The following is a 12,224-nucleotide window of genomic DNA, read 5'->3' on the forward strand; positions in this document are numbered from 1 at the left end:
AGTCACTTACAATCCTCTGGATGGTGAACTCGTAGATCTTTCTGCCAGCGTGGGCCCGGAAGAATTTCCTGTACTCCCGACGAACCTGAAGAAGGACAAGGAGAAGTTGTGAGTGCTAATGTGCTCTTTGCGCTCACAGCAAGTGGCCCGAACATGCTGAGGTGGTGAGGACTACAAAGACAGACAGACAGGGTTGTTAGTGACAAAGACGTCTAACCTGGAAAAAGACTGAAAATTGGTGAAAAACATTCATATAAGACATACAGACAGACAGAACATAAAAAAGGTGCAAGGCACTTTGACAATTCAGTGGCCACTTCGGCAGAAAAGGCTTATAGAACTTGTTATTTTTGGTTTTCAGGAGATAAAAGACCAGTCTCACTATAAATCTCTAATAGCTACCATGTACCAGACAAACAAACACAGCTTTCACTACATAAATTCAAATCCTAGAGCCAAGAGACAAGCAGATTTTTAAGAAAAGATAGCAGCTAGACAGAAGGACAGGCAGACAGAAACAAGAGTAGAGGAGGCACGCAGACAGACAGACAGACATTCAGCCAGCCTTTGCTGTGTCAGCCAGGTCATCCCATCTGACCTCTCCATTGAGAAATGACGGGTGGATGGGGGGGAAAGCAGCTGTCGATTATCCAGAGTCAGATTATCCGAAGCCCTTGGATTAAACGTGCAGATTTGATACGGCTTAACAGAGCGTGACAGATAGTCCGAGACTACTATGGCCACATCTCTTCAAAAAACCCTCGGCTTATGGCTTATAAATATCAGAGTGTATGGTAGTGGTGATGATGGGGTGACCTTGCTGGATTCTCGCTCAAAGTCTTGCCTCCCCCCCAATCCGCATGCCGTTTTAGTTCCCAACTGTGGCACACAGCAAGGCTGACTGCACGTTGCCACACTCTCCCAGCGCTCCCCCACCACCCCCTCCCCTTGGCTGCTGTGCCAGTATGGAGGGTGGGCGAGTGGTGGTGGTGATGGTGGGGGCGCTGGGAGCGATGGTGGACCAAGGTACCTTAAGTCCCAACCAGTAGCCCCAAATGACAGCGACGGCATGTTTGCGCCTGGCCTCCTCCTTCAGTCTCTTCAGCTCTCTGCGTGCCTGTGGGGGGAAGCGAGGGAGGGAGGGAGGGAGGGGGGAGGAAGAGAAAGCCAGGGGGTGAGATGAGAACCATGGGGGGTGGGGGAGGTGGAGGAGGTGGAGGGAGGGAGGCGGTGACATGCTGCCCAGCCCCTTCATCATCACGCAGGATGGATAGACACAGCACACTGCTTAGCAGCCCTCCAGAGAGAGAGAGAGAGAGAGAGAGAGAGAGAGAGAGAGAGAGAGAGAGAGCGAGCGAGCGAGCGAGCGAGAGATTTGGAAGTCCAACTTCTCTTGTGTGGCAGGAGGAATCTTCTTGTGCCATGTTATATTCACTTGCTTACCTTTTGCTATGTCCTAATTTTTATTTATTTATTTTTAAAACAAATTCTACTTTGAAATGCATAGTCTTCTGGTGCCATTAACCAGATCATGCTGTCAAAATATGGGGAAAAGATGGAGGAAGACCACAGTATTACTCAGGCAGGGGGATGCTTCTGGTTGAAGACAGAAGTCATGTACACACAAAAACACAGCAATCCACATCAACTCCTATAAGTGAAAGGGCATGCAACAAAATAAATACAAATGAATACCACACTGTATTATATTTACAGGTAAATACACACACGCGCACACACACACACACACACACACACACACACACACACACAAACACACAGCAAGACAGCAGAAAAACTCAAGTGCAGCAAGCGGCTAAAGAGAAAACCATGCAGGTAGAATCACTGGGGATGCAGAAACTGGAAGAAGATTGCAGTGTGATTGCAATTACAGTGTGAAAATTGAGAAGATGGAAACCCACTGATGGATCGAAACGTTGCCGTTTGTAAAATGAAGTAAAGTTTATATTTTTGGAGATCATGCCCAGTGTTTGGACCACTTCATCACACAGACTTGTAAAGTGGGCCATGATACACTGATACGGTTTTCAGGGCGGCCAGAACGGTGCCGGTGCCTGCACCAGTTGCGTTCGGCACTAAAGTGCTTACCTGCGAACCTCCCGCTTTCGCACCCGGTTCGCAATCAGGTGTGGTGGGAATGGGCGATGGCACAGTTCTCAGTCGACCTGAATGCACCATGACTGGTAGTACTAACAGCAGAGATTCTAAGAGTATAATATCTTATATCTAATGCTGTGGTTTAGAACCAGACAGATCCTGTCACCTCTGAGGATCATCTTCAACCTTCTCCACTACCGGAATATGAAGGCGATGGGGTGATATGGGGTGATCGGGTGCACCCTTCCCTTTGATGCATTTTGAAAAATGATGCTAAACCTCTCTCACCTGTTGCTAAGACTGGAGGGATTGGTGACCCCCACAGAGCATTATGTTCTTATACGATGATGTTTTGACATGCATTAAAGTACAATGTCTATGGGAGGACTCTACGGGACCCCGATAGGGAGTGTGTAGGGTTGGGAGAATGTGTGGATGCTTTGGTTTCTACGTCCATGAGATGGTCTGACTCTGCGTAGGGTCGGGTGGGGGTGATGGGAGGAGAATATGATGATATGGGAGAGCAAAGCGAAGCATCCAGAGTACCTTAGTGCCTTGCCAGCCCGCCCAAATGATGGACACGGCCTGCTTACTCCGTTTCTCGTACTTTAAGCGTCGCAGCTCCATCCGAGCCTGTTTCATACCACCATGTCATGGAGGAGGAGAAGGGAGGGATAGTAGAAGGTTGAAGAGAAATTAGGAAGATGAGAATTAGAAGAATTAGAAGAATCATTCATTCAGGTGTGAAAGAAAAAAAATCATAAGAAAACCAACAGAAGAGTGATCAGACAAGTGAGAAATGTATTGAGAGCAAATCACCAGTGAAAGAAATTTAAAAAGCAGTGCCACACGTGCCAGTTTCTGTGGATATACAGTGATTTTAGGAATAATTCTTTAGACATAACAGCTCTTGGCATGATCTGTGGTGTTCATTTAACCATGTTGGCAAGGATGCGGTAATAACTCGGACAGGCGCCTTTCTTGAGTCATTGGTGGAGTGAAAGCCATCCAGTGTTATCTGACTCCAACCCTGACGCCAAAATCTTCCGATTGAAACGACCGCAGCACCAGACGACGCTTTGCATGGCTGCTCTTGAATGACACACGCGCGTGTTACAGGAACTGAGAGCTCTCTGCAGGCAAGATAGCCGGCCGTAAATGGTCTTTCAAGCTTTATCTACAAGTCAAAGTAGTCACAGAGTTAAGTAGATAAAATGTTGCTGAGAGAGAAGGAGGACTAAAGGGCATCTTCAGAAAACACGATAAAGTTTAGGGCAAAGCCAATGACTGCGGGGGATTTGGCCAGGCTGTAATAGCCTATGCACTAAAGCCAATGGGCCTGCGTGTAATCTAGCCAAGAGTGAGTGGGTGGTTGTTACTGACTCAAGCACCAAGAGGGGGGGTAGGATGTTATTAAGTATTACCATTTTGTGCCTAACGTCTAAACCGAGTGCACTGCATGACAACAGGGGCCATCTGATCTGACCATCTTAAATGACCACTGATGCATTAAGTCAATGGGATCACTGAAATGTGAATATTCTATAAATAATATACTAGATTACTGTACATAATGGGCATTTATTGCAGCTCTTGTGAAACCAGTCGCACGACACGTGGATAATCTTTGGCTTTGGCAGATTGGGTGATTTGGTGGTTTGCTTGCTCCTTCAATCACGTATAATGAAAAGCATGCATGTCATGGAAAGTATGGGGATGCTTTAAAATAAAATGAAAGGAAAACAGAGAGATGGCTAAATAAAAAAAATAAATTGTACATAACACCAACTGAATAACAATAGTTTGTTTTACAATAGAAAAAAATATTGTGCGACAAAAGTTATCTAAAATTAGCCTGAGCAACTGAACAAAGAGAAATGGATGGTTAGTAGTTTAATAGTAGTTGAACCCAGATGCCTACACACCCATTATAAATGCCACCTATGAAACAATGAAAATAAATTTGGTTACAACTTCAGGGTGGAATGGGTTAGTGAAAGACGGGACAACAGAGGGATGGGAAGGGGATGGACGGGAGGGTTCATTCACTGTCGGATGATGCTGAGTGGGGGGGACGGGACGGGAATGGAGGGGAGGGGGAGGGACGGCTGACAAGGGGGGATGGCTGCAAGGCTTGGAGACCTTTATTATGGCAGGCTGGTCAAATACCTTAGTTCCCAACCAGGCTGCCCATATGACAGTGACAGCGCGTTTATTCCTGGCCTCCTCCTTAAGACGCCGCAGTTCGTTCCGAGCCTGAGGGGAGGTTAGCCAAGGCACAGTAAAGAGGTGAGGAAGTGAAGCAGATCCAAATGTAAACAAAAAAGAGGTGGGAAGCTCAGTGAGAGAGAGATAGAGAGAGAGAGAGATAGAGAGAGAGTTGGTGAAGGAAACTAAAGCAGCAGTGAGTAGTGTTGGCAAATGAAGAAAAATAAGCAAAAAAGAGTGAATTTGTTTGCTTGTGGGCTCTGTGAAAAACTAGTACCAAACGGAAAACTACCCCAACTGATCACCATCTTTTAGCCAGACCCCTGTCAATGGCAGACACATCACCCGGTAGCCAGACCTTTAAAGACATGGTGCAGAGACCCATCACTGAACATCTATTTAGCCACAAGACACCTTCACACCACAAGTACCACGACCGTGGATCAGTGAATCCCTCCCGACCACCATGGTGCATTACCTGGGTGCCATGCCAGAAGGCAGCGATGGTCGTCGCAGCCTCCTCACACCTCTTCTGGTACTTCAGCTCACGCAGGATTTTTCGTGCCTGTGGTGGCAAGAATTTATCATCCAGTAAGTGAAGGAGGTTTACAGAGTCAGTGATGTCCATTGTGAAACATGACACAGATTGGCTGAGGTTAGGGGTGGGTGTTGGCAAAGGGTTCACGATTCAATAAGCATCACGCACGCTACACATGTCACGATGCAATTCTATCACGATGCATTGCGATTCATGTACTATTGCGATGCATTGCGATATTTACTTCAGCAAATGTGTAAAAAAACAGCTTATTTGTCAGTTGCTGTGCAGTATTCATAAGTCAGTTCATTTTATGTAAGCATTTTAGCATCTGGGAGAGAGAATCCATCACAACAGAAACATTACCTATTATCTACTGAACAAAATGAACCAGTGAAAAATAGAATTTTATTATCATCGATTGTCATGAATCGATGCAGTATATTGTAAAAATAACTGTTATGATTATTTTTTTGCACACCCCTAATTGTAATCATGTGATCCATCGATTCTTACCTTCCATCCCCTGATGAAGGATTGCATCACTAAGGTGGCGCTCTTAATCTTCTGGTACTTCTTTTGTTGCTGCAAGTCCCCAAAAAAGAACAAAAATTACTATAATGGACGGTAGAGCAAACCAATGAGCAGTTTGTTTGTTTTTTATTAAGATTTCCGTTAGCGCTTGAAAAGGCGTAGCTATTCTTCCTGGGGTCCCTCATGTTAACCGCTGAGAAATGCATATAGAGTCATCACACATAGCAGCGGTTAAGATCAGGGGTGCATTCCAATACAGTGACTCCCTTCCTCCATTTGTGCTTGTGGCCTCACGTTTTGCTGAATGCCCCGCCTCAGTGGAGAAAACAATTACGTTTCCCCGCTGTTAGCCTAGCCAAAAACATTTTTGGGGGACTATTCTTCATTCACCATCCAGTTTGCAAACGAGAAAATTACTTAATTGAGCTTTTGCGAGATATTGAAATATAATGCTGTTGTCAGTGACATCATGGCGTATTACTTCCTGGTACGAGGCCACAAGCACAAGTGGAGGACACAAGTCTGCATATTGGAATGCACCCCAGATCAGGCCTTGGCATTCTTCTTACCGCGTATCGCCGGTACCAGGCGGCCACCACCACCTGACTCTTCTTCAGCAGCAGGAAGTGGGTGCGGCACTTCCACCCTCGGTAGATCTTCTGGATGAGCGTAGCCAGGTCCTCCAGGCACGACCTCCTCTTCTCCTCAAGGAAGAACAGCTGCAGGACACAGGAAGGAGAGCGCAGATACACACAACTCAGAGACAATTTGTAGACTAGTTGTAAGTGTTAAAGGTGCAGTGTGTAGGATTGTGGCCAGAGTAAGTATTGCATCTATGCTGCTCATTTAAACTGTGCAGCCTAAAGCCCAATATGATATTTTCAATATTATTTACCATGCAATAAAAAAAAAAACATTTACTAGTATGACCAAAGTACAATAAGTTTTGCAGCTAAAAAAAATCAATATCTGGAAAGTCAAAATGACAGACATGGAGAAGGTAAACATTGCAATTTTCCCATTCATAATTAATACTTAAATAATAATAATAAAAATAATTGATAAGTATTCATGAAAAAAGTAACCTTTGTGAATGGGCTGCATGAATTCTGAAAATAAACTACTAAAAATATTACACGGTACACCTTAAAGTTGGGCGTTTGAAGGTGGCTCAAAATGGTTGTTAAAGATGGAGCTGGATTTAGGAAACAAATTTAGTGACAACAGTTTAAGATAGGTGACTCAAGACACTGCCAATTGTTGGGTGGTTAAGATGGCTGGTTCAAGGAACTGCCAGGCGCAACAGTTTAGTCTCAGGATGTAGGTGAGGGGGGTGTGGCACACACTACACAGCCCAACTTCCAAAAGGGATAATCAGGGCAACAGAAACAGCCTTCATGTCCCGTATTCTATGACTTGCCCTGTTTCTTAAACAATAAGTAGAGATTAGACCATCTGACAGCCTTCTCCTGAGGTCGACCTGTGCTATGTCTACCCCTATCTGTCCACCATCTGAGGGGGAAAAAAAAGCCCCATCTTGGATGCAGACGGTGGGGCTTTGGGGTGGCTTGGAGACTGCGACTGGGGGCTATGACTTCACTAGAGCAGACAGAACCAGATCCCACGCTGATAGGGCTGTGGCCTACACAGCTGGGGGACCCATGGTAAGCAGCAAGAATGTGCATGCAAAAAAGATGAAACACTGTGGGCCCTTTTTTACAGGCCGGGGATGTTGTTTGGGCTCTGGGAGAGAGAGAGAGACAGAGAGAGAGAGAGAGAGAGAAAGAGAGAGAGAGAAAGAAAGAGAATAAAAGACAGAGAGACAGAGAGAGAGAGAGAGAGAGAAAGAGAGAGAGAGAAAGAAAGAGAATAAAAGACAGAGAGAGAGAGAGAGAGAGAGAGAGAGAGAGAGAGAGAGAGAGAGAGAGAGAGAGAGAGAGAGAGAGAGAGGCCCACTAAAAAGGCGCTTCCTCGATGGCTCTGGAATTTCTCAGCGCAGGGCCAATTTCCCATGCAAACGCACCAACGTGGAAGCGGATAAGTAAAACCATGTGTTTTTGCTGTTTGCCCCGTTTCTTTTTTTTCTTTTTTCGCCGATTGCTGCTAATTATCAAGAGTCCCCTCAGAGGAGCTCCGCTTCCTGTTTGAAAACACAAAAACTCTTTCAAAATGCCCCCATTTTACATGTACGTTTACTTTACACATGTGACAATTTCTCACCACACACAACCATTTATTCATGACATTTGTTTGAATGTTGTACCGCATAGTTCTCACGGCTTTGTGGGTCACGTTTTAAGCTGCTTAAGAGAAACCTTAATATTACTAGTTGAAATGACTCTAGGCTGAAGACATACAGTGCATACTAAATGGGCCATGGTCACTCACAGTTTTTTTGTTTTGTTTTGTTTTATTTTTTGGGTGGTGGGGGGGGTGTCTTTTATTATTTTATTTATGACAGGACAGTTTGAGAGAGACAGGAAACGATTTGGGAGAGAGAGAGACCGGGAGGGGTCGGAAAATGACCCGGCCCGGAATCAAACCCGGGTCTCCATTAGGTATAGCAGCCCAGTGCTCTACCGGAACACATATATACTAATGCCTCTTTTCCACTACCGTTTTTTTTTGGTAGGCCTACAGCTCGACACAGCGCGACTCGGCCACCACTTAGTTTATGCTATTCGATTAAGCGGTGTCGTGCCCAATCAAAAAGCACAAAGTGGCGGCCAAGTCACGCTGTGTCGAGCTGTAAGCTATAGTTGCTTTGGTTATAAAGCGTCTGCCAAATGCAATGTAATGTAATGTAAGCCTACCAGAAAACCAGCAGTGGAAAAGAGGCATAAATGGGCCATGGTCACTGTTATGTTCACATTAGATATGGGAACTACTTTTAGTTATATTACACTGACTTCTTGTTGTTATGCGCATTGATACTTAACCTACAGGTTACCTAGACAACGTTTACTTTACTTCGGTGTTCAAGTGAATTATGTAAGTTGTGAAAGTGACAACCACAACAGTCACTCACTGTTCTGGGGTTCCTGATGAAGACCTTGGAGCGTCCATAGGAGTACTCCTCTGGGGACACCGCAAGATTACTCAGCAGCACCTCCACGCCCTCCCTGCAGACACAACAACACACATCAGACATTACATTACACTTAGCTGACGCTTTTATCCAAAGCGACTTACAGTTATTTTCTACAGGGTACAGGGTATTGGTTACAGTCCCTGGAGTCCGTGTGGGGTTAGGTGCCTTGCTCAAAGGCACTTCAGCTATGGAGTGAGATAGGGAGTGAAAGGGTGGGATTCGAACCAGCAACCCTCTGATCTAAAGTCCATCTCCTTAACCACTAGGCCACATGGCAACCGAGCTCGACACAAGGTGTGTGTGTTGTGTGTGTGTGTGTGTGTGTGTGTGTGTGTGTGTGTGCGTGCGTGCGTGTCCCTTCCACCCCCTCCCTGCAGAGAACAACATCATTCAGGAACATGAGACACACCAACGTCATCGTGAAGAGACACACCTAAAAAGTCACTGTGGTGAGAGAACATCAGCAACATGTGGGAAAGGACAGATGATGGAGATAAAAAAACAAAAAGAAATCTGAAAAGGCATATCTGATGCATCTGTAAGGCATGAAGCATTAGAAAAAAATGCTGTCGTTATTCTCTGATTCATGCCAGCCTAGCACAGTGGTTCCCAACCAGGGGTACGTGTACCACTAGGGGTACGCAAGCACACTGCAGGGGGTACGTGGAAACATGTAATTTTAACAAATGCATGGAGCATAGTAACACTGGAATAGAAAAAGTGATGTAAAACATGAATTAGGGGGTACTCATGGCACAACCAAAAGGCTTAGGGGGTACATGAGACAAAAAAGGTTGGGAAATGCTGGCCTAGCAGACCGTTTTTATGAGCAGTCTCCAGGCAGTACTGGCACGCTTTGCTCCCGATAGAGATAAGACAGCTGTATCAGTTGAAACGGGAGGAGTGTCTGATAGTAACTTAGCACACCTTGTGAAGAATCTCACAAGGCAAGCTGCTACTTGTCCATTCAGAAAAAACAGACAGGGTGCACGGCAGTTTCAGTTCAGTTGGAACAGCAGATACCATGAGGTGCAAATATTTCATGTCGGTGATTAAGACACAACGGCACTGCCACACGCATCTCAACCTCAACATGGAAGATCCCAAAATAAAACAAAAAAGATACCAGACTACCTTTACAGGTCTGGAAACATGAGAATAATAGCCAGCAACGTCTGTGGTCTCACTCACACGCTCACTCTCTCTTACTCACACACTCGGTCTCTCACTCTCTCTCTCTCCTGGCAGGACCCCTCCAATGGGACCAGGGGTGAGTTTCTCAACAACATCGTTGCTAATTAACTTACTTGGTTGCAAAACGATTCCCCATTGGAGACCTAGTAAGTTGCTAACTGGTTAGAAATGATGCTTTCGAGAAACGGGGTCCAGGTCTGGAAACATGTGAATAATAGGCAGCACTGTCTGTTTTTCCTCTAACGCTCTCTCTTTTTTTTTGGTCTTTTTCAACTTTATTTGATAGGACAGTGTGAGAGGTGGACAGGAAACGAATTGGGAGAGAGACGGGGAGGGGTTGGCAAAGGACCCAGGCCGGGAATCGAACCTGGATCAGCCGCAAGGCAGGCAAGCGCCCTACCGGTTGGCCACGGCAGGGCCCTGGCTCTCGCTCTCACCTGGCAGGTCCACTCCAGTGTGGCCAGGTCTGCTTGCACATCATCTTGTAGCGCAGTAGGCACAGCTCGTAGGGCTGGCGGAAAGCGTAGCCGGCTCTCCTCACGCGCACGTTCTCCATGAGCCCCAGGTAGCGCGCCTGGTGGCACACCAGCGAGTCCGTGAAGATGTGGGCCGACTTCTTGTCATTGGGCTTGATGCACCTGATTGGACAAATATTTTTTATTTTAAAAAAGGTTTGCATACATGCTTTGTTTTAGTTTTTTCTTCTGTAGGTTCTTTTTTTTTTTTCATTAATTTATTGGCATGATGACGTTTCGACCATGCAGCCTTCCTCAGATACACGAACAAACACTGAAGTATGTTGACTTTTAAACAGAATCTATTGTGTTTTTTTGAATTGTGCCTTTGACATCTCATCTTCAGTAAGATCTCAATGATTTTGGATTTTCATGAGTGCAGTAGCCAGAATGTGTGGTGCAAAATAACCAAATAAAATGTTTGCCCTTAGACCTTAAAAAGGGTTGTAGGAACCCTTTATTGACTGTAGCAGCAATATTGTATTGTGCATACTACCCTGATGTGTTCTTGCTTGAATGTCCATCTTGTAAGTTGCTTTGGTCAAAAGTGTCTGCTAAATGTACAGTAAAGGGTCGTACACAGACATCGCTGCTATTTACTAGCTTCTCGCTTGCTCGCCTACTCGCCTCTCGTTCATGGAACGTTCGCTGAAAGTTTCCGCAGCTTTAACTGCCAATGAACAGGCGAGAAGTATAGAAATCATCCCCCTCAATGAAAATGGTCAAACTCATCCCCCTCTAAAAAGGCATCATTTCTTCACCTATTGTGTTCAACTTAAAATTGCACTTTTAACACATTCTCAACATTTTCTGAGGAGTCAAACCCCAGAACCCCAAAAAATCACACGTCTTCTCTGACCATCCCCCCTGCTTTGATTTTACAACTCGACCACAATATTGCACATAGGCTACTAACTGAATGTAGTTGTTTTTTTTTTTAGTATATTGCACATACTAACCGGATGTAGTTGGGGTTTTTGGAGTATATTGCACATACTAACCGGATGTAGTTGGGTTTTTTGGAGTATATCGCACATACTAACCGGATGTAGTTGGGGTTTTTGGAGTATATCGCACATACTAACCGAATGTAGTTGTTTTTTTTTTAGTATATTGCACATACTAACCGGATGTAGTTGGGGTTTTTGGTCTAGTAGTAGTAATAGTAGTGGAGTAGTAGTTACCGGATGTAGTTGGGGTTTTTGGTCTGCAGGTTCTTCATGAGGGTGGCCACGGAGGCTCTGAACTGGAAGCCTGCGGTGGGGGGCCTCTTCAGGTTGATCTTGGCCGGGTTCCCGTCGGGGAAGAGGGCCCTCATGATGCTGTGGTTGGCCTTGTACATGGCCTGCGAGAGGTCGCGGTACAGCAGGTCGTTATTCTTGTCCACAAAGCCCTCCACGCGGTACAGCACCTACATGAGATGACATGAGATAAGATGATACTTTTTTATCCACTATCTTTGCAGATGAGAGAGACAAGTATACAGTGATTGATTGCTTTACACACTGACGTCAGTGGCTTTACATTAGATAGTGAAAGGGACAAGCCCCAAGCTGCCTGAAGCGGCTTAACTGCAGGGAAACCCAACAACAACAAAAAACACAGGTATAACAAACAACACAGCCTTGTTTCAAAACAAAAGTCCTTCCATGGGCATAATAAACAAAAATATATATATAACTGACAATTGCCACAAATATCTTAAAAAAAAAACTACAGGTGGTCAGTTTCAACGTAAAGCTTGCAATTCATTGAAATAAAACAATCATTGTGGGGAAGTATTTTTTGCTTCGGCTTTGCTAAAATGGGGGAACATTGCAGAATGTCTGGGAACACAGAGTGTACTTATCAGTCGAGAAGCAGATATGGAGACTAGACTTTACTTTTACTTCTTTATCACTAATCTCGTACGAAATGGAAATTTAATAGTGGCATTAAAGACACACATGAAAACGCAGAGCTCAGTCAACATACTGAATAAATAAATGTGGAATAGAAATAAATAAAAAGCTTTTCAGAATACTGT

The 12,224-nt window shown here is 44.9% G+C and overlaps 1 protein-coding gene across 4 annotated transcripts in view; it reads right to left on the reverse strand.

Annotated features, from left to right (window-relative positions):
- The window catches only part of myo1b (myosin IB), an 82,165-nt gene that overhangs the window by 5,419 nt on the left and 64,522 nt on the right, over positions 1-12,224 (reverse strand). Inside the window, exons 17-26 of one of the 4 annotated variants that reach the window (XM_063213422.1) lie at positions 11,383-11,609; positions 10,121-10,321; positions 8,427-8,520; positions 5,968-6,117; positions 5,381-5,449; positions 4,805-4,891; positions 4,288-4,374; positions 2,665-2,751; positions 1,031-1,117; positions 11-85 (exon numbers count right to left, since the gene is read on the reverse strand). In XM_063213422.1, coding sequence (XP_063069492.1) covers positions 11-85; positions 1,031-1,117; positions 2,665-2,751; positions 4,288-4,374; positions 4,805-4,891; positions 5,381-5,449; positions 5,968-6,117; positions 8,427-8,520; positions 10,121-10,321; positions 11,383-11,609 — 1,164 coding nt within the window. The remainder of the gene's footprint in view (positions 1-10; positions 86-1,030; positions 1,118-2,664; positions 2,752-4,287; positions 4,375-4,804; positions 4,892-5,380; positions 5,450-5,967; positions 6,118-8,426; positions 8,521-10,120; positions 10,322-11,382; positions 11,610-12,224) is intronic. The other 3 variants (XM_063213423.1, XM_063213424.1, XM_063213425.1) reach the window with 3 other exon arrangements.

Source organism: Engraulis encrasicolus, chromosome 13 (genome assembly GCF_034702125.1).
Source record: "Engraulis encrasicolus isolate BLACKSEA-1 chromosome 13, IST_EnEncr_1.0, whole genome shotgun sequence".
NCBI lineage: Eukaryota > Metazoa > Chordata > Actinopteri > Clupeiformes > Engraulidae > Engraulis > Engraulis encrasicolus.